This window comes from Ambystoma mexicanum, chromosome 8, assembly GCF_040938575.1.
Source record: "Ambystoma mexicanum isolate Mex_15411 chromosome 8, UKY_AmexF1_1, whole genome shotgun sequence".
NCBI classification, from domain to species: domain Eukaryota; kingdom Metazoa; phylum Chordata; class Amphibia; order Caudata; family Ambystomatidae; genus Ambystoma; species Ambystoma mexicanum.
The window spans coordinates 175427024-175452388 of NC_090929.1; the positions used below are offsets into that span (position 1 = coordinate 175427024).

The window sequence follows — 25365 nt, forward strand, 5'->3', positions numbered from 1 at the left end:
GGCTGGGAATCCTCTGTAAAGAATAAGTTTGTTTCGTTTCTGAACTGTCTTTCTACTATTAACCAATCACTGGTCTCTGGGTCATACTGCCTCCAGCCAATGACCGCCCTCTACCTAAGCCCCTCCTCTGGCAGCCATCTCCAGATTTTCACTGCACGTTCAAGTGTTGGGAGTCCTTGTGCTGTAGCTCTCGAGCTTTTACTGCGTATTGCGTTTTTTCGAAGAGTTTACTCCTATTTTTTCGGTCAATTCAAGCCTCAAGCTCCACCGATTCTTCTTCCGATCAACGGGGACCCGTTTTGGAAATTTCTATGCCCCTCAAGGGTGGATTTTCATTGAATTACACTCCTTGCAGGATTCCGGAAGACCTTTGAGGCCTACCCCGATTCGGACATGGCCCAGGACAAAGGAGATTCAACGCCTACTGGATCCAAACTGTGTAGGAACTGCCCAGGATGTGGACTGCAGAAAGTCTTCAAGGAGGACAAGCACTCTCGGTGCCTCTACTGCCTACACGCCGACAAGTCGCACGTGGAGGAGGACTGTGCGTTCTGTAAGAACATGTCCATCCGGACCATGAAGGACCGGCGTAAATGACTCGCTGACTGGCTGGAGGCGAAGAGCCCAGCAGCAGGTGAGAAGAAGTCCGAGCAGTCTTCTAAGACCTTTGAGGGCGCTCCGGCAACAGGGGCACAACAAAAGGCAAAGCACCGCGAGTCCGCGGGCACAGGGAGTGCCGTTGGTTCGGGCTCCTCGGCTGTCAGGCAGGGCGCGATGTCACCGATGCCATCCTCCACAAGCCAACGCTCTGGGTCGGTGAAAAGGAAGTCTGAGAACCCGGGTAAGCTTCGGGAGAAGCCCCAGTCGATTCCAATGGAGAAAGCCAAGGGGAGGCGAGGCGGTGACCCTCCCCCTAAGGTGAAGGCCTCAGACATGCCCAAGGTCGTGAAGGCCCTGATTCACCCGGCAAAGGCCTCCATTGAAGGAGTCATGGTGGCCTTGGCGAAGCCTGCAGAGGCTACCCCATTGGAGATGACTTCCGGGCCTAGAGTTTCCCTGCCATCCCGGAGGGAAACATCTTTCCAGCCTAATGAGAGGACCCCTGTGAAACACCGGGACGAAAAAGAGGGCGGCACGGTAGCCCTAACGGACATGGACACCACCTCAGAGGATGAGCTGGCTGGCATAAAAGCTATCCTGGACAAGAAGTTCGAGGAGGTCAGGATTTACAGGAAGGATCCCGACGAGGCGGACGTAGAGAGCAACGGTGGAGCCGACGAGGAGCCGTGGGGTAAACAGAGGACCCCCACTCCCCAGCCGACATTCCCGTTGCAACCGATGCCTACACCACAGGACAATTCGGGAGCAATCTTAATGACTTTGCAGACCGTGTATGGAGATGAGGGCAAGGTTGCCCTTATCCGCAGCGGACGATCAAGCGGCGCCTGGACCGTCGGGGAGCCCACCGAGCAAGCAGAGGCGAGTCCCTCCTCCCCCTCCCTTCCAGCCTTCACCCCCATTCCCCCTCTGAGGGACAAGACAGAGATGGGGACAGAGACGGCGACGACAGGGACTGACGACGACAGGGACTGACAATGGTTGAGACGACGGAATGGATCTCCCATCGCCTCCCGCCCAGGCTTCCCCACCCCCCTGACGAAATTGGCTCCTTTCACGCCATGATCGCCAGGGCCTCTGAGCTTTTCCAGCTGTGCCCGAGGAACAAAAGAAAGAGGGTTTTCTTTACCAACGACGGGAAGCCAAAAGGAAAACCATACTCTCAATCCCTGTTGGACGCCATATGGGATGAAGGACTGTCCCTTTTGAAGAACACTTCCACAGCCCCTGCAGAGAGAGACCGGAACGAGAAGAAGTACCGGGTCCCGGATTCCGTACTTATGTGCCTCAGGGCACAACTGACCCCGGATTCCGTAGTCTCCGCGGCAGCCAAGAAGAAAGCAGCAGGGGCGACGGCGTCCTCCTCCTCCCCTTCCCCGCCGGACAGCGAGGGAACGAAGCTAGACACCATGGGACGTCAAGTCATTTCGTCGGCAGCGACGACCATCAAGGCGGCCAACGCCCTCGCGATCGTGGCCCGCTATGATTGGGAGCTGTGGTTCAAGATCGGCCCTTTCCTGGACTTCCTCCCGTTTGACAAGAGGGCAGAGGCCCTGGAAATCCTGCAAGAAGGCGAGGTGGCATTGGATCACGCCATCACTGTAGCTACAGAAATTGCGATACTGGTTTTCGTCAGATGGGCAACGGCTTTTGCCTGCGCCGGCACGGTTGGCTCAGGGCCACTGACTTCCGTCAGGATGTGCAGATCAGAGTACTGGACATGCCCTTCGAGGGAAACCACCTGTTCGGGAAAGCGGTGGACAAGACGCTGCAGGTCATCACAGCGGACACCGAGATGGCCCGTGCCCTAGGCACACTTCATCAATGACGGCCGTCCTTTCGGACCTCCGCAGGCAAATCTCAATGTGCCTCCAAAGGATTTGGCGGCAGTTCGTCGTACCGCCAAGCTTGCCCATTCCTCGTCACAGGAAGCTTACATAGGCCGCAGCAAGGCCGGTGGATACAGTCGTTGTCGCCAAGGAGCCCAAGGTGGCAAGGCCTCAGCGAAACAGGACTAAACCGGCCGTGATGTCGGGCCCCCACCTAAGCACTCCAGTGGGAGGCCGGCCGGCGAACTTCATCAGCGTGTGGGAGTCCATCTCCACCAACTGTTGGGTGCTGGATGCCCTGGCCCACGGGCACACTCTGGAGTTCCAAAGGAAGTGCCCCCGTTTCCCACCTGAGGCCAGGAAAGAAAACCACATTCCACTGCTGCTTCTGGAGGTACGAATCATGCTGAGAAAGGGCACGATAGAACTCGTCCCAAAGAGGCTCCGGAGTATACACGCGGTACTTCCTCGTCTGAAAGAAGACCGACGGCTGGCAGCCCATCCTGGACCTTCGGCGCCTCAACAAATACATCAAAGCCTAGAAGTTCCGGATGGTTACCCTTCAGCAGGTGCTTGGACAGCTGGAGGAATGCGACTTCCTATCGTCGCTGGACTTGGAGGATGCTTACTTTCACATCCCCATACACAAAGGACATCGAAAGTTCCTACGTTTCGTGGTTCAAGGGCAGTACTTCCAGTTCAAGGCCCTGCCCTTCGGGTTGAAGTCGGCTCCAAGGGCCTTTACCAAGTTCATGGTACCGGTGGCGGCGCGGCTGCACCTGCAGGGGATCCACGTATACCCCTACCTGGACGATTGGCTAATCCGAGCAAAGTCAAGAGAACTCGCCGTCGACCACACAGCGAAGACCGTCCGCCTGCTCATGGAACTGGGATTCTCGATCAACTTTGCGAAGTCCCACTTGGTACTGTCACAGGACGTCCTGTTCCTGGGAGCCAGACTCGACACTGTGGCGCGGTTGGCTTCACCGTCCGAGGAAAGGACAAGGGCCATCCTGGGCAATGTACAACGGCTGTTGACCATGGAAGTGGCCAGGGTGAGGACCATCAAGTCCCTGCTCGGCATGATGTCATCGTGCATCTACCTTGTGCGTCTATGCAGGTAGCGGATGCGGCCACTGTAGAAGTTCCTCGACGCTCGTTAGATGCAAGTGGCGGGAAGCTTCAAAGACGAGATGCCACTCAACGAGACTTTCCGTCAAGCGATCCGATGGTGGGGCACCCACGCGCATCTCGTGGCGGGCATGGACTTCCATACCCCAGTGCACCAGGAAACTGACGACTGACGCCTCCCTGGAGGGATGGGGAGCGCACACCGGAGATCTACACGCAAGAGGCCTTTGGCTCCTGGAGGAGAGGTCCCTGCACATCAACGTCCTGGAACTCCGGGCCGTGTTCTTTCCTTCCGTCTGTCAAGGGCAAAGTGGTATGGGTCTTCACCGACAACATCACCACAATGTTCTACATCCGGAAGCATGCGGGTACCAGATCACCAGCCCTATCCAGGGAAGCGCAGGATCTGTGGCACTGGGCCGTCTCCCAGGGGATATTCCTGGTATCTTTCCATCTGGCAGGACTGAAAAACACTGTTGCCGACTCACTCAGCAGGGAGCTATGCTCTTGCCACGAGTTGGAACTTCGGCAGGATCAAGTGGATCTCCTATTCCGACGGTGGGGCAGTCCCCAGATCGATCCGTTTGCAACGGCGACAAAGGCCAAGTGCTGGAGTTTCGCCAGCAGGTTTCCCTAGCCGGCGAGCATGGGCGATGCATTCTCTTTCCCCTGGGATGGCCTGTTCCTGTATGCGTTCCCGCCGTTGCTTCTGCGACTGATCAGTCAACTGAGACGGTCTCGGTGCTGGATGATCCTCATCGCACTGGCGTGGCCGAGGCAGATATGGTTCCCGGACCTTCTGGACATGTCGGTGTCCCCCCCCCCCCAGTCAAACTGCTGACGGACAGGGATCTTCTCGCCAGGGAAGGAGGCGCCATCCTACATCACGACCCGGGATCGCTGAACCTGCAGGCCTGGCTCCTGCAGCACTACAGTTCGGAGGGTCGATATCCCGACGGACTACAAGGAAGTCCTTGCAAAGGCCAGGACTTCCTCGACTCTTAAGTGCTCTGGACATAAGTGGTAAAGGTTCTGTCTGGTGCCATGCACAGAAGATCAACCCCCTACAGATCACGGCCCTTCAAGTGCTGCCGTACTTGCTGTTGCTGGCCAAGGCGGGGCTGGCGCATGCCTCCATCAAAATCCATCTGGTGGCTATCTCCCACTACACTAGAACTCTAGGGCAGTCATTGCTGTGGTCGCATTGCCTGGTGAAGGAGTTCATGAAAGGACTGTTCCGCTCGTTCCTGCTGGTGAAGGCTCTGGCCCAGCTGTGGGAGCTCAATGTGGTGCTGACCAGGCTCATGGGTCCGCCATTCGAGCCCCTGCACTCGGGCACCGCTAAAGTTCCGATCGTGGAAGACCGCTTGTCTTGTGGCCATCACCTCCGCACGACGAGTGAGAGAGATCCAGGCCCTCGCCTGTAAGCCTCCATATCTGGCATTCCTCGAGACGAGGGTAGTGCTGAGGGCGCACCCCTCTTTCATGCTGAAGGTGCTGTCGGACTTCCATCTCAACAAGCCTTTGGTGTTACCTGTTTTCTTCCCGTCGCCGGCTGAGAGGACTTTGCACTCACTGGATGTAGCTAGAGCGCTGAAGTTCTACGTGGACCGCACAAAGAGTTTTCAGAGAAAATCACAGCTGTTGTGAACTTTGGACCTGTGAACCAAGGGAAGGCCTTCTCAAAGGCTTCCATTTCCAGATGGCTCTCCGGCTGCATCATGCACTGTTACCGGTTGGCAAACCGACCGTTGCCCGGCCATCAGAGCCCATTCAACCAGAGCGATCACTGCTACTAGGACGTTCCTGTCTGGTGTGCCCCTGCTGGACATCTGCAGGGCTGCTACGTGGAGGTTGACGCACACCTTCACGAGATTCTAATGCGTCGCCAGGGATTCCAGGGAGGAGTCCAGAGTAGGCCAGGCAGTGCTGCGCAACCTGTTCGCTTGAAGGTGAGCCTGGTGAGGAGGGTAAGAGATGCTTAATGTTGAGTTGTTGAAATGCTTAATGTTGAGCCTTGCCACCTCCCGTGGTTGTGCATCTCTATACTGCTATGTATTCTTGTATTCATGAGCATGTGAATACCTACCAGACCCTATGCTGGAGAAGGAACAAGTTACTTACCTGTAACTGTTGTTCTCCAGCATGGGTCTAGCATGGATTCACATGCGAACCCTCCCACCTACCCCTCTGCGGCTCTTCTCTTGGTCCTACTGCCACTTTATGTGCTACCAAATCTGGAGATGGCTGCCAGAGGAGGGGCTTAGGTAGAGGGCAGTCATTGGCTGGGGGCAGTTTGACCCAGAGACCAGTGATTGGTTAATAGTAAAAAGACAGTTCAGAAACGAAACTGAAACTGATTTTTTTTTTCTTTACCGAGAATTCCTAGCCTGACGGGGAATATTCATGAGCATATGAATCCATGTCAGACCCATGCTGGAGAACAGTTACAGGTAAGTAACTTGTTCCTTTTTTTTATAAAACATTTTATTAAATTTCAACCAAACAATACAAACCAAACAGGCAGTGCATATATCAACAGTTCCATTATACATTGCTTACTTCAAGTCCCTGCTTACCATATCCCACCCCCCATTTGGAGCCTATCACTCTACATATGCCGTATCTGCATCCTGTGGCAAGGTGTCTCCTTCCATGGGTTCAGCTGGGTCTCGTATTGACCCAAACAGTTCTGCTATCAATGATTTCCAGGCCATCACGGACTCTGTCTCCCCCCCACCCCCGCCCCCCCCGGCATTGCTCGTTTCCTGCCATACCATGGTTCCTGCCTCTGCCCATTTCTGCAAATCTTCCCACCACACCTCCACTCTCGGTCTATGGCATGTCTTCCACCCATAGCGATTCTCCTCTTTGCAAGCACATATGCAAGATGTTTACTCACATGCTTGAGCTTCTGTGATCTTGGGAACCTCCCCCCCCCCCCCAAACAAACAGGCCCACACTGTGTCCACTACAGTCTTGACCCCCTTCTCTGCCAGTTTCCGCTCCACATCACTCCAAAAGCGTTCAATGACCGGGCATGACCTGAACATATGCACCATGCCCGCATTCTCACATCACACATGGGGCATGCTTGCCGTCCTGCATTCTCAAACCTCGATATCCTCTGGGGTGTCATGTATGCCCTGTGCGTAATATACAGTTGTATCTGTTTCAATCTCGCATTTCTAGATACCTTCTTATGATACCCCTGAGCCCGTTCCCACATCCCATCCTCCATCGGGGCTCCCACTTCCGTTTCCCAATCTAGTCTCAACTGTGTGACCTCCTTCCCCACTTTGAGCATCAACATCTCATATATTCTGGATATCTCATGTCCCCCTTCCGCTATGTCGTATATCATATCTATGGTGGCATCTGGTTCTTCCTACAGCAGTTTCGGGCCATATTCTCTTAACTCTCTGCACCATTCTGTGATATGTAATATACTGGCCCGCATGCAACCCAGTTTCATCCTGCAGCCCCTCAAAGGTAATAATAGAACCCTCCCGCCAAATAACACCCATTGTTGCTAGCCCAGCCGGTTCCCAGTGGTTTCTAATTATCATTCTCAGCTGTTCATCTGCCCCTGTTAATGCAACCAGTGGTACCTGCGGAGAGCATGGAGACGGGTTCTCCATCATCTGGCATGCCTTACGCCACATCTTCCACTCCAGTAACATCCTCTTGGGGCGCCCTTTCATTTCTGCCTTGGGTACTCACATCATTTCTTTCAAATAAAAAGGTGTACAATCTTGTCCAAAGAGCCTGGATTCAGAGGTCTCTTCATCAGAGCGCCATTTGGCAACATATTGCAGTTGGCTCGCCACATAATAAACCTCATAGTTGGGCAATTGTATCCCCCCTCTTTCATAGAAATTCTGTAGCTTCCATAGTGCCACTCTGTTCCGCGTGCCATGCCACAGGAAATCCCTGCACATACTATTCAGTTTGGTGAAGAACTTCTTAGGTATCAGATATGGTATGTTCCCAAAGTAGTGCAGGAGCCTAGGCAAGACCACCATCTTGAGCATTGCTCCCCGCCCCATCGTTGCTAAGGGCAACCTCACCCAAAATCGCATGCAATTTTCAATTTTCTTTTAATGGCCAGCTCCGTGTTGCACCTATGCTCCTCTTCCACTGTGTGGTATATGTCTATCCCTAAGTACCGAAATGTACTGACCGCCCATGGTACCTGCAATACAGGTAACTGCTCCACTGGGATCCCTTTGTACCCACCTAGTGGGAACATGCTAGACTTCTGAGGGTTCACCGCTATGCCAGATAACCCTGCATATCTCTCCATTACTTCTAGAATATATTGGAGATTTTCTTCCGGGTTCCTCAAGTACAGCAGCATATCATCTGCGTATAGGGAGATCAGATGTCGTTCCCCTTTCACCTCAATGCCTATGGTATCATATTGTTGTCTCAGGTATATTGCTAGAGGTTCCAGGGCCAGTATGTAGAGCATTGGAGACCACGGACATCCCTGTCTGGTGCCCCTGCCAAGCTGCCACCTTTCCGATGTCACCGATCCTGTCTTGACTCTAGCCAGCGGTTCACTATACAGTATTTTCGCCCACCGTACATATCCAGGCCCCAACCCATAGCCCTCCAGGGCCGCCATCAGCAATGGCCACTTGACCAAATCAAAGGCCTTTATTGCATCCAAGGACACAATTGCCATTTCATCTGCATTTTCGCTACCACTCTCAATGATTCGTTGAAGTCATCTATGATTATTGGAGATGTTCCTATTTGGGACATAACCCATCTGATCAGGGTGTATTAGTCTACCGATAACCCTCTTTAATCTATTTGCCAAGACAGCCGTCAATATCTTGCTGTCTTGATTCAGCATCGACAAAGGATGAAAGGAGCTGCAGCTGTGCCCAGGCTTATTAGGTTTGGGAAGCAGTATTATGATCGCTTCTCTCAGTGACGCTGGCAAACTTCCCGTCTCAAACGCTTCATTTAACATTTCTAACAGTGGGGGAGAACCTCTTCCATGTATACTTTATAAAATTCACTTGGGAGTCCATCCGCCCCGGGGTCTTGCTAGTAGGCAACTCTCACCACCTCCCCCAGTTCTTCTAGGGTAATTGGTGCATCTAACTCCTTTCTCCTCTGCGCTTATCTTTGGCAATTCTATATCCTCCAATGTTTCTAATAACGTAGCGCGACTGCTTTTACCATCGTCTGCATATAATATCTTATAATAGTCTGGAAACTCTTGTTTAACTCCCTCATGGGTGTCCGCTACACTACAGTCTTCCCTCATTATGGTTCTGATCATTACTCTGGGGGTTTCGCTCTTATATAACCACGCCAAAAGTCGTCCTGGTTTATCCCCACCAGCGTGCTGTCTCTCTACATATTTTTTATAATTGAGGTTACACAATCTATCCCAGTGCTCCGCGCATTTTTGCTGTAGCATGAGTATCAGTTCTAGTTTCTCTTTAGTGCCATCTTCGCCCCTTAAAGCCTCTGCCAGTTTCTCCTCCGTCTCTCGTAGTTCAGCTAGAATCCCACCTTGTAGACCTTTGGATTTTGCTATGGCTACCCCTCTCATCACAACTTTGAAGGCCTCCCATAGTGTTCCTGCCGAATCCACACTGCCAGTATTCGTCTCAAAATAATTTACAATCTCCTCCCTCATGACCTCCATAAAAAAGGGGTCTCTCGGCGCTTCCGCTCGTAGGTGCCACATCGGAATCCTCGCTCTTGGGGGCAGTATTGCCATCCTAGGATCAGGGGCGAATGGTCCGAAAGAACCCTTGCTTTATATTCTATTTGTGTAATCTCCGTTAACACTTCAGGTGTAGTAAAGACGTAGTACAACCTCGTGTGTAACTGCTGCGGGGCAGAATAGTGCGAATATTGCCTCTCCTGGGGTGTCTCATTCTCCATGCGTCTTCTAGACCAAAGTCACTCAGCAGTGCCTGCAGCGCTTTAGCAGCAGGGGCGGGTCTGTCCATCTTCCCATCTGATCTATCCACCCTTGGGTTAAGTATGCAGTTAAAGTCCCCTCCCCAAATCACTGCGCTCCCCACACACGTGCTCAGATTAGTACACAATGTTCTGATGTACGCCGCTGTGTTCTGGTTCGGGGCGTACGTATTTACTATGCTTATCTCCCTATTTTCCACCAGTCCCCTCAATATAACCATCCTCCCATCTGTCTCAGCTACCTCTTGCAACCGTTGAAATGGGACATGTGGCGCCACCCAAATAAGCACTCCCCTGGCATAAGCAGAATATGAGCCCACCATCACCCCCTTCGACTTCCCAGCAATCGTATCCAGTTTCTCTCGTGTCAGGTGAGTCTCTTGTAGCAGTGCAATATCTATTTTTTGCCTACGCAGGTACAACATGACCTTATTTCTCTTGAGGTAACTATTTAGCCCCCTTACATTCCATGTATCTATTTTAAGGTCCCCCATGGCTCCTTCGAGTTCCATTCCACCTCCCACAGGTGCAGTCTAAATCTAAGTTCCATTCCATTCTGTATAGGCTTGTTCCCCCGTTTAAACTCCCCTTAACCAAAAACACACCAAACTCCCCGCCCCCCCCCCCCTCACCTCCCATCCCATCCCCAACATCACCCCTCCACCCCCAACTGTTGCCCAGCTCCATCCCTGGATCTCAGGCACCCCCGCATCTAGCTCTTTCTGGCAATCGCCTGTACTTGAAGCTCCGCAGGGTGGTTACAGGTCATTTGGTCGAAAATAAATCGTCGACAGGACAAATGGTCGACGCAATTTGGTCGAAAGACAAATGGTAGAATTGTTTTTTGTTTTTGTATTTTCACTTTTCTCTTTTTTTGGGGGGGGGGGTCCCCCCACCCCCTTTTTTTGCTAAAAAACCCTTTTTTTCCTAAACGGAAACCTGAAAAAAATATATATATATATATAAAAAATGTGACCATTTGGCTTTCGACCATTTGTCTGTCGACCAAATGACTGGACAGCCTGCAGGGTGAGGTTTCCCTATTGGCTAACCTACTGCTACTACCACTATTGCTCGGGGGGGGGGGGTAGGGTGCTTTCGTCCTGCCGCTCCTGTTTGCTTCAGTTCAACTGCACATTGCTACTCAGTTTACGTATGTATACCAACTACTATATTCCAGTCCCTTAAGTTCGAAACAGTCAAAGGCATCACAGCCAAATATCAACTTTACTCGGTCGCACCCCTTTATCTTAATCTCTATCATAGTCACTGCTGGGGTACCCGCACTGCTTCACATCAATATACATGCAATATCCCAATCACTTATCGTGTTCTTGAGCCTGCTCTGTATCTCGTTCCGGGCAGCCATGTCGTCGCTTCTTCCGGAGTGTCAAAGTACATCCTGCTTTGTGCAACACTTTCAGTTTCGCGGGGTATAGAAGCATAGATTTGATTCCGGCCATACGTAACCTCCTTTTGATTGCCACATAGCTATACCGTTGTCTCTGGACCAACATTGTATAGTCAGGATACGCTGTGATGGTGCTTGAAGCCCTTTCAATATTTCTCCCTTTACGAAAGTACTCCAAAATCGTCTCGTGATCTTTATAGTTCAGTATCTTTGCGATTATCGCCCGGAGAGGGGCCCCAGGCTTCGGCTTCCTCATAAGGGCTCTGTGTGCGCGCTCCACTGCAAATCCTTGAGAAAGTTTTTCGGCCCCTATTCCTTGTAAGATTAGGTTCTAAGCATAGTCTGTGGGGTCCTGGCCTTCCTCCCCCTCCGGCAGGCCGACCACATGGATATTATTCCTTCTTGCTCTCCCTTCCGCTTCCTCCACACGATTCTCCAGGTTAGCTACCTGTTGATTCAGTACGTGAACCTCCTTTGCATTGTTGATGCTAAAGTAACTTGTTCCTTAACCTTACTCTGACCCAAACTAAATTGACCCAGTCCTGACCGTCACCAAATCAGCACTGATATTACTGGCTCTCTCAGCTGCCTTTGACAAAGTCAACCACAACATCCTAATAAAAAAGACTGTGCGAAATGGGGCTCACTGACACAGCGCTACTCTGGATCAAATCAATCCTCTCAGAAAGAACAAACAGTTTGGTTAAAACCTTTCAAATCCGCACTACGGGACACCTTTTATAAAGTACCCCAAAGCGCTATCACCGCTACTCTTCAACATCTACATGACAACGCTAATCAACCTCGCCCAAAAACACGGACTAACATGCTACAACTACGCAGATGATCCACCGATCATCTTCAAATACACTGACATACAAGAAGAGAATGCACCCCTAATATAGTGCCTCAAGGAGCTCTACCAATGGATGAACATCAACAAACTCAAAATTAACCCAGACAAAACTGAAATCATGATTACACCTGAAGACAGAGAAAACAATCCGCGGATCCCGTGGCCCATAGAACTAGGAAACCCACCAACACCATCTGCAGCTGTAAAAAACCTTGGAAGAATCATGGACAAAGGGTTAACACTAAAACCCCAAGTTAATACAATAGTCGAGGTGCTTCTTCCACCTACAATCGATTAAAATAATTAGGCCCTTTGTCATTCACGCACAAAAGTGGCCAACATTTCCTTCAGGTCCAGGATAGATTATGCTAACTGCATATACCTTGGAATGCCAGACTACGTACTAAGGAAACTGCAACAAATTCAAAACACGACGGACAGACTTCTCTTTAAACATAACAGAAGAGATCACATAACAGCAGCTCTTAGGATGTTACATTGGCTCCTAGTCAAAAAAAGAATCCCTTTCAAAACAATGTGCATTAAGCACAGAGCAATACTCGGCCAAGGAGCAGAATTTATCCAAGAGAAACATTCCATCTAAAAACCAACCAGAACCCTGAGATCCTGCAACATCTGCCTACAACCCAAACAATACACCAAGAAACAACTTGGTGGATCGGCATTTTCCTGCTTAGCCGTGAAACTATGGAACTCCTTTTACAGGGAAATACGAACTATGGAAGATCATAGAAAATTCAGAAAACATCTTAAAACATGGCTCTTAAGCTCCGAACACAATGAAACCGACTGAACAGCGCTCGCACACCTTGTAGCCAGCCGAGTACTGAAAAAGGAAAAGTAGCCCGAAAACAATAGCGGAATGAGGGATAGGACTGTGCGGAGAGACCTTAAACAGAGATGACCCCGCCTCCCCACCACCTAAAGAGGGACTACTAAGAAATGGGAGAAGCTGGTAGGCCCGATACGATTAGGCCAGGGAAGGAGTCCAAGGGAACCCGGGGGAGTGGAAATCGGGCAAGGGAGACTCTCAGCCAAGGGTACCTCCACTGAGGATCAACAGGTGAACAGGAGTAATGCACCTGACCCTCCCTAATGGATAATAGACAATGCCCATAGGGTATCGAGGAAGATGACCAACCGTTTCCTGTGGATTCCCTTTAGGCAAGGGAACACATCACCTAGCTAAAAATAGGGCTTGTACCAAGAAATCAGACAGCTTAACAAACTCAGCAGACGCTTAGGAATCATGACCGTTGAGGTGACAGTGTAGTTCCCTCAAAAATGGTATGGTTTAAAAAGATTGCCCATGATAAAAAATACATATAAAAAATATTTTTACAAAAGTTCCTATGTAAAATATTTGGCAAATGAGCGTCAAAGTCAGGATTTTTAGTCACTAGGAGGCATCCATTTTGTGAAATGAACAAGCCTCCTGTGTCTCTGCTCTCGAGGCAGTAATCGAGCAAAAGCCCCGTACTGGGAGCTTTTGCTTATTGCTGTTGGGGAACCAAGAATGCTGCCAGGCTCCAGCTAGAATCTACACCGCCTGCCTGCCTTTCTTGTCACTTTGCTCCTGGTGAGTGCTGCCCCCACCCCTTTATTTCTTTAATTCCTCCGGCCGCCGCAATCCTATATTCTTGAACTCTGGTTCTCTGAGTTCATGAATATAGAATTACAGACATCATTAATACTCTGCCGCAGTTTCGTTTTCATTTTCCTAGGCTCCCCGGAAACTTAATATGAAAGTACCGGCAATTATGAATTTTCGGCCGCGATCGGCAGGAGGCTTAGTATTTATAATTGCTGTAACTTACGCTTTGTGTCATGGGAAACTTAAAACCAAAGTACCACCAATTTTAAATACTCCACCTCACGCCGCAATCGGCGGGAGACAAAACTATATTACTGGCAAATAATTGCGGTGACTTTCGCTTGAAGTTTCATGGGCTTGCAGAAAATTGCAAGCGAAAGTAACTGTAATTATGAATACAACGCCGGCAGAGTGTAGCCTGCCAGCATTCTCTGCTCTCTGGCAGCAGTAAGCAAAAGCTCCCAGTAGGGGGCTTTTGCTTGATTACTGCTGCGAGAGCCTGGTTCATTGCGCAAAGTGGATGCCTCCTAGTGCTTGACTCTAATGCTCATTTGCTGAATATGTGACATAGGAACTTTTGTACAAATAATTTGTATTTGTATTTTTTATCATGGGCAATCTTTTAAAAAAATAACATTTTTGAGGGAACTATCCTTTTAAGGTAAAACCCAGAAAGGGCAACTAGGGGGGAGACAAAGATCACTACTGCCGGAGGTGATATAGATGAATTTCATAGGTAGGACATGTGACGCACTTAGACAGATTTCAGGGTTGGGAATTGTGATGCTCTTGAATGCATTTTCAGGGGTAGAAGGGAAGATGTTACACTCTGATTCCTGAGGTGGGAGGTGTGATGCACTTGGTTGGATTTTGGGGGTTGGAGTTGTGGTGCACTTGGATGGATTTTCAGGGGGTGGAGGGGTGTGATGCACTTAGATGGATTTCCAGTACTATTACCAACAATCTATACTAATAAACTCACTCCTCTGCATACACCTCTCAAACTCTGGACTTAACACAATCAGACCTCTACAGCACCACAGTCCGCACGTACTTGACACCACCACAACAACAAAACAAACTACACATAATCGCGCACAACAGCACATGGTGGCCAATTTCTGAAAATCGCATCCGACTGAAGCTGCCAACAGCACATCACAGCTCTCTTCCCTCTCAAACCTACTAACCATCCACCCTCCCACCTTGCATTACAGATCCGCCTGAGCACCTGGAGACCACACAAGTGGCATTGGTGCTCAGTATAAAAGCCTTTAACATTATGTAAAGGCAGTATTTAGAAGATGTTTTATGAAGACTTATGTTTTGGTTTTTGTTTCATGTGTTGTTGATTTGTTGAATGGCTATTGTCTGACTAAACCTACCGACCTAATGTCTCCTATGTGTAAGGTTCTGTGCGGTAAACTTTGTACAGCGCTCCTCTACTTTCTAGTTTGGTTTGCACAATACAAGAACCATACATACATAGACAGCACTGGTCTGAACAGATCACCTGAGTAGTACAGGTGACGTAAAGACACACGTGTATCTATAACTCAACATTTTCTTTGTTGGGACTGCATCCTAATATTGGCGAGTGAAATGGGCAGGTACTCTGCTTATCTGGAGCCCTGCCAACTCCTCTTAGGAAAAAGTAAAAAGTTAAAATACCCCTTACCAACTACTCGATGGTGTGCAAAAATGCAGTTAGAGAAAGTTATGTGTTTTTTTTGCCCATATAGACAATGACAGACTTTTGCCTGTCGCTCTTGCTCCACCTCATGCTCTCTGGCAGTCAGCCACCAGTCATATGCTCCGGCAGCACTGCTCTGAAAGCACTTAGACTTTTTGTTTAAAACTGTTTGCTGAGTCAGTTCAGCACATCATGCATGTCTGTTTGTAGCACGTTTGTGTACTATTAGCTGCACTGTTAACACTCATATTGGGCAGCCACAAAACTAGCAGCACTAGAGCTCAGACTTAACGTGCATGCGATCAGCTCAAGAGACCATGAACAAGGGCCCTTTCTATTTAGAAATTCTGGTGAATCTTCAAAGAAGGTAGCCCCAGTGTTGCAAATTGAATCTTGCGCCAAGGGCACAGTGAGGAAGGTTACAAATGACAGTGGCAAACATTTAGGTCTTATGTGCCTCATTTACTGTAAGATTTTGAGAATCCTACATTGTGCTTGAGTTATTTATGCTTAACCTTGAATTTTGTGTCTGCAGACATCACTGGATGTACAATGCAACGTCATACCATCACAGTTATGAGGATACTGGGCTCCTGTGTATTCATGCTAGTGCTGATCCAAGACAGGCAAGTACAAAGTGGATATTGCACAGAATCTTCTTTAAGAATTAGATTGTTTGATACTAAATAACGATGTTGGTTGTAATATTGCACGGGTTGCCATACTAGTATTTACCGAAACTAGGGTGACCATGTTTTTTTAACCAAAAACTGGGAAAATTTGGTGAGGCTAGTTTAATAGACTTAACAATTGTACATTCTGAACACTGAAACACACTTATGAAAGAAAGGATGTACTTTTTGCCATAGGGGTACTAATGTAGCATTTACAATCCTGTTCCTTTTGTTTCTGGGTCATTCCTTCTTTTTGGGTAACTGTTAGGAACGATTGCTCTATAGGCAACGTTCCCTCCATATTCTGTGGACCCCCAAACCATTTGCTTTTGTTTGTTTAGCCTGTGCTGTCTTTTTACAGGGAAGTGAAGCCTTCTGCTTTGCTCCCGCGGCCTTTTGCTCATTTTGTTACGGGGAAACTGATCAGTCCTTCAGCCTGTCAGTACTGGGAAACTGTTTCCCTTTTGTCCATTTACCTTTTTGGTAAATCTTTGACAGTGCACACATCTTACAATACAGTGCAGTGGGGATACTTTTGTATCGCCCTTGTCTTTTACACTTGGGATTGTTGTTTACTTTTATATGTGCCTAAAGACAAGCTGGTTACCATTTCCGCATTCTTTTTATTGTGCACATTTGCGTTTACCGCATGTAGCTCTTAAATGTGGCAGGTGCCCTACAATGGCAGTTTCACGAGATGTTGTGCTTGTCCTTTGGCCGTGTTGTTGTTTGGCCTTCTTCCCGCCCTTTTCCTGCCTTCCCAGGTCAAGAAATCACTCATATCGTCATGCACAGAAAGGTACTGCTTTTGCAGGCTACTGCTGGCCTAGTGTGTGTTTATTTTATTTATTGTATTTGTTATACGCCCAAACCCGGGGGTATCACGGCGTAGGTTACAGAAATCTTTGATCTCTGGTTACAGTGAGAATTGCTTCACAGGCAAAAGAGAAAATATTACAATACAGGCAAGGATGAAGGGTTAACAAACTAGATCTTTGAGTACAGATCTGTTGCATATAACTTTCTCAGCACAAATGTCAACCCAACAGAATGGGGAGGCAGCGGTAGTACTTTGATGGATCTGGTAGTACAATTCGTCTTAGCATTAGTATTTATTGAAACGCCAGCTTTTTAGGGTTTTCTTAAATCTTGGGTGGGATGGTTCATTTCTGAAAATCACGGAAAGGGAGTTCCACATTTTGCGCAGACCTGAAAACTACTCTCCCGTGCCCTCGTGAGTTTGAAAATTGGGACGCGGGGATGTGAGCTATTTTTAAATCTCAGAGTTCTTGTCGAGGTATTCAGAGTGACTGTATTGGTGAGGAACGTAGGCGCCGTCTTGACGAGGCATTTGTGTGTGATGCAAAGGGTTTTGAAGAGTATTCTTGCCTTGATACGAAGGCAATGGACTTCCCTTCTAGTCTTTGAGATATGGTCAGATTTTTTAATGGCAAGTTGAAGTTTTGCCAAATTTGTATTGGAAGAACCTAGTAGTAGCACATTGCCTAGTAGTAGCGTATTGCAGTAATCTAATTCGACAAGATGAATGCACGGGCTAGAGTGATGCAATTTGGTGGGGTCAAGAATTGCCAACTTAGAGCTATACGTTTGGGAGTGTATGAGGTGGCTGCTAATAGAGCATTGGCATGCTTAGTCAATGTTAAATTAGAGTCTAGATGAACACCCAGCGTTTTAACCTTGTTGCGGATTGGAATAGGTGTGCCATTAATGGTGATGGAGGAGTAGTCTTTTCATCATTAAGACATAGACTATTGATGGCCATCCAATTTTGGATTATGGCGTAAACCTTATTTCTGATTCTTGTTAATCTGCTTACAATCACATGCTGTGCATATGGTCAGACATCCAGTGGTAACCGCAGAGTATCTTGTTGTCTTTCGGGGACCGAAAGGGGATGTTGGCATAGGTGTGTCTGTAACACTATCCCTATTGTGACGTGTAGTGCACCCAAAATCCCTCATGCGCCGGGGTACCTCAGATTGGTTTTTTCCGCCCAGATTACTGGTCGCCCTATTGCGGAGCTCTTTCATAAGAGACATTGTTATCACCTTGTTATCGACTTTGTCGATTTTCCCCTTTAGTCATTTCGACGGTGCTTCCTGTACTGTGCCGAAGACTGCGGTGGATTTTCGACACCTACCATCCGGCGGCAGTGCCGTCCACGTGGCCGGGCCCTCTGGCCGGCCTACACAGTAGGAAGTGTGGGGTCGGGTTGGCCATATCCTTTCAGCTATGTCTCTCCTCTTTCCCCCTCTTTGCCCTCTAGGTCTGGCCATCGCCTTTATTGCCTTTCGCTATGGAAAGGACACAATTTAGGTTTTGCCGCTCTTGCAGGCCCAGATACCCTTTAAAGGACGAGCACTCTAAGTGCAACAATTGTCTACCTCTTGACCATGCGAAGCGCGGTGCGCGGCTTGTAAACTCCTGCACCTAAGATGCTTAAGGAGCGCCGTGTTAAGCGGTGGGCTGCCTACGGCGTGTCGCAGGCTGGATCTTCTTTCCACACCGCCGCCGAAAGTGACGGGCTACTGGTGTTGACCAGGCATCAGTGTCTGATGCCATCGACCTCACGACAGACATTCCCCGGTACGCCACGCCCGTCCCGACGCCGCTAGGCCTGACACGAGTCACACCATGGGGGAAACACCCGGCAACAGGGGCGTACAAGATCGCTACACTAAACACAACCCCAGCCCTGGTTTCGATGGTACCGTCGAAACGTGCGAAAGCGCCAATGCGACCACCGAAAACTTTGGCGGGATCCTCAGGATCAACAGCCTGCCCCGCATCCGCAGCAGCATCTTGCGACTGGGCCTTCTAAACTAAAGGGCGCTACCTCCGAAGTGCTCTTAGTTGACGCTCTGACGCCCCCTAAGGCCCCATTAGGAGAAAAATCTACTGATAGGCCTCTTAGTCAACCGGTACATCGCTAGGATTGCTTCGGTAGTGGGGCTGAAGTAGAGGTCTAAAGAGGAGACAAAGCGCAAGGAGCGGCCCGCGGATGTGCCAAAAGACACGCAACAGCGCCCCGATACACGCAAGGACTACGTAGAGAGTCCTGTGCCTTTGTCTAACTCTATTGGAGACAAATTTCGGGGCCATAGGGAGGAAAATGAAAATGTTCTTCCCTTCTAGTTCGTCTAGATGGACCAGGGAAAAATTCGAAGGGTGTATGGATAGGTCGGAGAAATGTGTCTCCCTTTCATAGCATCCTACCCCCAAGAGCACTCTGGAGGGCCCTCCATATGTGCCTGCTTCTAAATTTCAGGACCTTCTCAGGAAGATTACACTCCCATCCTCCCTGAAGACGAGATCCATATGGACAAGTATCAGGACATTTATGATCAGGAGGAGGATAATACTTTCCTACAAGACTACACTGTGGATGACCAGGTGGATCCCACGGGAGTCTGGGAGGACAGTCACCAGGTTGAGGCGGAACCATGGGCGCTCCCTACTCACGACCAGGATGTCCTATGTTTGGATTCCCCTGCCTCCACTCCAGCCCGCCAAGCTTCCCCAGTGGATGACCAGATGGTGTTCGACGCCATCTTAAGAAAGGCGGCTGAATATTTTCAGATCGCCACCCAGGAGGCTTTGCCTCAACAGGACTTTGTGGAGGATATCCTGAAAGAAAAGCTCCCCTCCAGTCAAGCCATCCCTCTTCTGAATTCCATAAAAAGGAGATTGGCTCCTTCCTTGATCACACCAGCCCAGACTCGAGCAGTAAACCAGAGGGTCGAAAAAATAGTTTCGCTCATCGCCTACTGACCCTACATATATTAAGGGCCATGCCACCCCCGATTCCCTAGCTCAGGGCACCCTGCTCAAATGGCACGCTTGGCTCAAACTCTGGTTTCAAGCCGGAAACCCAAGCAGCTCTTAATAATAAGCCTGTTGAGAAGACTAATCTCTTTGGTAAAGCAGTTGACGATGCCCTCGACATTGCCAAGAAGGAGCATGAGACTCGTATGTCCCTTCAGCAAATCACTCAAAAGTCCTCCCCATAGAGGGGAAGCGGTTCCCGCCGGTCCTTTCAGGGCCAATCCCGTTCGACACAAAACCAGTATAATACGGGAAATACCTGGAACTCAGGACAGGCATCCAGCACCCCTGCCAACTATCCACCCAGGGGACAGCATCGCGGGAAAGGCCGAGGCTCCAACTCCGGTGGAGCCAAACCCTCTGGTCATGAATGACCTACAGATCCAGGTCCCATCCCATGTCACTCCGGTCGGGGGGCGCTTAATATCTTTCCTTTTGGCATGGGCGGGGATAACGTCAGACCAATGGGTTCTCAAGACAGTCGTCCATGGGTACTGCATGGAATTCGCCCGACCACCACAGTTCAGACAGCCCAAAGCACGACGCCTGACGCCAGACCATCTGCGAATCCTGATACAAGAGGTGGAAGCACCTCTCGAAAAGGACACCATAGAAGCCGTCCCTATTCTTCAGGTAAACAAGGGTTGGTTTGTTTTATTATTTATAATGCGCAAATGTACACAAGGGTATCGGGGCGCAACATTTACAAGAATATGCAAAGCTTAGTTACAGATACAAATTGTACATAATGACGATGGGGATATATACAAGCAAATGGGCAATATATACAGTATATACAGGAGTACAAGTAGACACGTAGTTACAATGTGTGTTAATGGCATGAAGGGATAGCCTTGAGACTTAGCTATCTTGGTAGTCCTTCGATTTCAACCATGAGACTACCTTGGATCGCAAATTCAGGTATGGCATGTCTACACTAAGGTTGGGTGGCAAGGAGTTCCACAGTTTGGCTGCTTTTACTGGGAAGCTGTTACCTCCTATGGTGGCAAGTTTGAAGTTTGGGACAGAGAGGCAGTCTTTGTATGCAGTTCTGAGGGGTCTCGAAGAGGCTTGTCTATGGAATCTGTTAATCAGGTAGATCGGGATGGCATTGTTGAGAGATTTGTAGGTAAGTGATGCCGTTTTTAGTAGAATTTTATCTCTAGTGGAGAGCCAGTTGTTCTGTTGGCTAAAACCTGAGATGTGCTCTTTTCTGGAGATGCCTAGGGCTGCTCTCGGGGCGTTATTCTGTAGGGTTTGTAGCTTGTTGGTGGTAGCCTTGGAGGTTCCCAGGTAAAGGGCGTTACAATAATCAAGGTGGGATAGTATAAGGGCTCTAGCAAGTGTGAGCCAACTAGTGTCTGACAGAAATGGTTTGGCTGTGCGGATTAATTTGCCCGTGTATGCAGATGAGGATGCCAGGGAGCACAGTTGTCTTTTGAAGGAGAAGTTAGAATCCAAGTAGAATCCCAGTGTTTTGACCTCCTGCCCAACAACTTTGATGTTGTTCCCATCTATCATGAATGAGTTGTAGGCCGGGCTGAGTTTCTTTAAACTGGGCGTGGTACCCAGGATGATGATCTCCGTTTCCTCATCATTCAGGCATAGTCCGTGAGTGGCCATCCATGCCTGAATGATATACACCCTATTTAGCAAGGCCAAATCCTTTCCATAATCTCCAGAAAGCGGAAGGAGGATCTGGGTATCATCTGCGTAATTAGTGTAGGTGACACCGAGATGATCCAGATCATCAAAAAGGGATTGGTAAATATGTTGTACAGTGTGGGGGAGACGCAGGAGCCCTGTGGGACACCACAAGTGATGGGTATGGGGTCTGCTGCAGCAGTAGGAGAAAAGACTCTCATAGTTCTTCCATTGACGAATGAGGTAATCCAGGTAATGGCCTCAGGAGAGAAATGTGTTGCTGCTGTGTGGAGGTGTGAGCATAAGACGGAATGGTCAACCAAATCGAAGGCTGCAGATAGGTCAAGGAGGAGGAGTAAGGCAGCTTGCCCCTTGTCCCTGAGTGTATCAATCTGGGCTTTCAGGTCGATGAGTGCAGTTTCAGTCCTGTGTTGAGGACGGAACCCTGATTGTCTGGATCCTAAGAGGTGGTGTTCTTACCGGTGCTTCTGTATTTGTACATAAGCGACCTTGTCTAGGATTTTTAGTAGGAAGGGAACAGTCGTTATAGGTCGGTAATTTGTGGGTATGGCTGGGTCAAGAGTGGGTTTTTTTAGTAATGGGAGTACCCAGGATTGTTTTAGATTGGTGGGGATGGAGCCAGTGGTGAAGGAGGCATTGATCAGTTTAGTGATGAAGGGTGAGAGGTCGCGAGCGGCGTCTTTGATGAGCTGTGCTGGGCATAGATCTCCCTGGCAATTGGATGGTTTCAAGGACAGGATACTTTTTTCTAAGCCAAGAGTATTGACTTTAGAGAATTTAAAGCGGATGGGATCTGTGGCTGTAAGCTTATCCGAGGTTTTGGAAGCAGAGTGTCTTTTAAGGTGGCTTTTTTGCTTTTGAAGGGTCACGATCTTATTTGCCAAGGCATTTTGAATATCTGAGCACCAGTTTTTATCTTTGGTGCAGGTATCAGGGGGTCGTATGGGGTTTCTACTTCTTTAAGTATAGAGAAGAGTTCTTTCATATTAGATTTAGCTTGGGATATGCGGGACTCAAAGGAGGTTTGTTTGGCCAGGTAGATTTCTTTTTTGTAAAGTGCGGCTAGTTTGGAAAGTTTGAATTTGTTTACGGCTGAGGGGGATTTTTTCCAAATGGCCTCGCAGTTTCTTTTTTGCTGCCTTAGGTTTTTGAGGAATGGTGTGTACCATTTGTTGAGGTGCGTTTTAGGTTTACTAGGTCTGAGTTTGAGTGGGGCGATGAGATCCAACGAGGTAGCCATGACCTTGTATTCTTCAACTAGGATCTCTGGGTCCTGGTTATCGGGGAGTGTGTTGAGTGTGGGGAGTTGATTCGGGATGAGTCTTTCTGGTGTAATTATTTATTCAGTGTACTTCCTTGTACCCAAAAAGGACCTCACCAGGCGCCCTGTACTAGACTTGCGCCCAGCAAACACATTTTTCAAACCTCAAAAGTTTTGTATGGTAACTCTGCAGGAAGTAATCCCACTGTTGGAACAGGGGGAATACATGGTGACACTAGACATAAAAGATGCATACTTTCATATTTCAATGTTGCCAGCGCACAGGAAATAGCTAAGGTTCATGATAGAGGACAGGCACTATCAAGTCAAGATACTCCTCTTCAGGATTGCCTCGGCGCCAAGGGTGTTTACAAAGGTTCTGGTAATAGCGACAGCACACCTGCGCAGACTATCTGTCCCGGTTTACCCTTACCTCGACGACTGGCTCATAACAGGGGACTCTTATGAAACATGTCTATTGAACACTCAGAAGACAATAGACCCCTTGTTCAGTCTGGGATTCTCCATCAATGAGAAGAAATCCAGCTTAGACCCCAGTCAGGTCAAACAGTTTCTGGGGGCTCTAATTCGGACCAAAGACTGCCTCGTCTTCCCCTCCAACAAGAGGGTTCAGAACATGTTTTCTCAGATCCCTCAATATGTAGTCAGTCGGGAAGTGACGGTACGCAAGGCTATACGACTGCTAGGAATGATGGCATCATGCATTTTAGTTCTTCACGCGCGGCTGTGCATACGTTCCATGCAAGAGTGGCTCAACAGCCAGTGGTGTCAGGCCAGCGGACAATGGGAGGATCTGATAGTTGTCTCGCCAGCCCTCGTTCTCTCTGCAGTGGTGGTCGAGGGAAAACTTCTTGAAGGGGAAGACCTTCACCACCCCTGCAGTAGAAGCCACTCTCACAACATATTCCTCTCTCACGGGGTGGGAGGGGAAGGGGGTCATCTGCTACAGCAGACAGCGCATGGGGTGTGGTCCCCACAAGTAGCATCCAACCACATAAACCTGTTAGAGCTATTAGCAGTGTTCAAAGCACTGAAGGCCTTTCAGACACAGCTACAGGGGAAGACAGTTCTGATCCTGACAGACAACACCCCAGCCATGTATTACCTAAATAAACGGGGGGGACACATGCTCCAGAGCTGTCCAAGCTGTCCCAGAACATCTGGATGTGGGCTCTCAAACAAAAGATGTTCCTGCTGTCCACGCATGTTCCCGGTGAACTTAACCTTCTAGCGGACATGCTCAGCAGAGATTTCCCACTACCGATACAGTACGAATGGCATCTACATGAAGACAGTCTCCAACGTTTTCGCTGAATGGGGCTTCCCAGAGATCGACTTGTTCGCCACTCAAGAGAACGCCCAATGCCAAGACTACGCCTCCAGGTATCCCCATAACCGCTCCAAGTGGAGCGGACTCTGGATAACCTGGTCAGGGACATTTGTTTACGCTTCCCCAGCCCCCGCCCGACTCCCCTCCTCAACAAGGCTGTGCACAAGATGTGCCAGGAACCAGTCACCATGATATTGGTGGCTCCTATGTGGGCCCGCCAACCCTGGTTTTCTCATCTGATGGAGATGTCCCTCTCCACTCCTATGAAGTTGCCCTACCCATTCAACATGTTGTCTGAGGACAGAGGGGAAACACCACACCCATGCCCACAAACTCTGAACTTAGCGGCCTGGCTCCTGAGGTCATAGAGTTCGGACATCTTCAACTCCCTCAGAGATGCATGGACATACTTAAGGTGGCTAGGAAACCTAACACCCGGTGTTGCTATTCCAGTAAGTGGAAACGCTTTGTCATCTGGTGCAATACCAAGGGCATCAACCTGATTGACTGACTGCTCTCCTACCCACATTTAGTTGTACCTGAGACATGTGTTCGACTCAGGACTGGTTTTTAATTCCCTAAAGGTTCACCTAGCTGCTCTCTCAGCCTACACTACATCACAACAGAAAGTGTTGTGGTGGAAAATACCTGTTAAGGCCTTTGTGGAAGGGTTTAAGAGAATTCATCCCCCCGTTTCTAACCCAGCTCCCGGATGGGATCTAAATGTGGTATTGACCAGACTCATGGGTTTTCCCTTTGAACCAATGCATAAAGCAAGTCTAAAAGACCTTACTTATAAGACGGCAATCCTAGTGGCTATCACTTATATTAGAAGGGTTAGTGAACTTCAGGCCCTTTCAGTTCTAGACTTTTTTTTTACAGTCCACAGGGATAAGGTTGTTCTGCGCACCCATTCCCGATTTGCGCCTAAATTCATTTCGAAGTTCCATTTGAACCAATTAATTGATTAATTTCAGTGGCAGCTGGTAGAGAAGGGGATCCTGTCTCTAAATCCGCTATTTCAAGGTGGATTGTCAAATGCATCATTCTATGTTATACTCTTGCTAAAAGAGAACTGCCCTTCAAGCCTAGAGCACACTCTACTCAGGGCACTGGGGCTTCCATAGCATTCATTGCAAATGTTCCCCTTGAGTCCATTTGCAAAGCGACAACCTGGATTTCTGTACACACCTTTACAAAACAGTATTGCCTAGACACTCATTCTAGCTCTGATTCTCGGGTGGGACAAGCAGTATTAATACAGCTTTTCACTACTGTTCCTTCTCACAACCCACCTCCAACTCGGGGTTCTGCTCGCTAGTCTATGCACAGCATGTGATTCTAAGCAGATTAACAAGCATCAGAAGACATGCATTACTCACCGGAATAGCACTTCTGATGATTGTATCTGCTTAGATTCACATGCGCCCACCCTGCCTCCCCGTTCAGGTGGAAGGAACATA

The 25365-nt window shown here is 48.9% G+C and overlaps 1 protein-coding gene across 1 annotated transcript in view; it reads left to right on the plus strand.

Annotated features, from left to right (window-relative positions):
* PMPCA (peptidase, mitochondrial processing subunit alpha) overlaps positions 1–25365 on the plus strand; it is a 422362-nt gene that overhangs the window by 320603 nt on the left and 76394 nt on the right. Inside the window, exon 10 of the mRNA XM_069609581.1 lies at positions 15641–15731. Within this exon, the coding sequence (XP_069465682.1) occupies positions 15641–15731 (91 nt within the window). The remainder of the gene's footprint in view (positions 1–15640; positions 15732–25365) is intronic.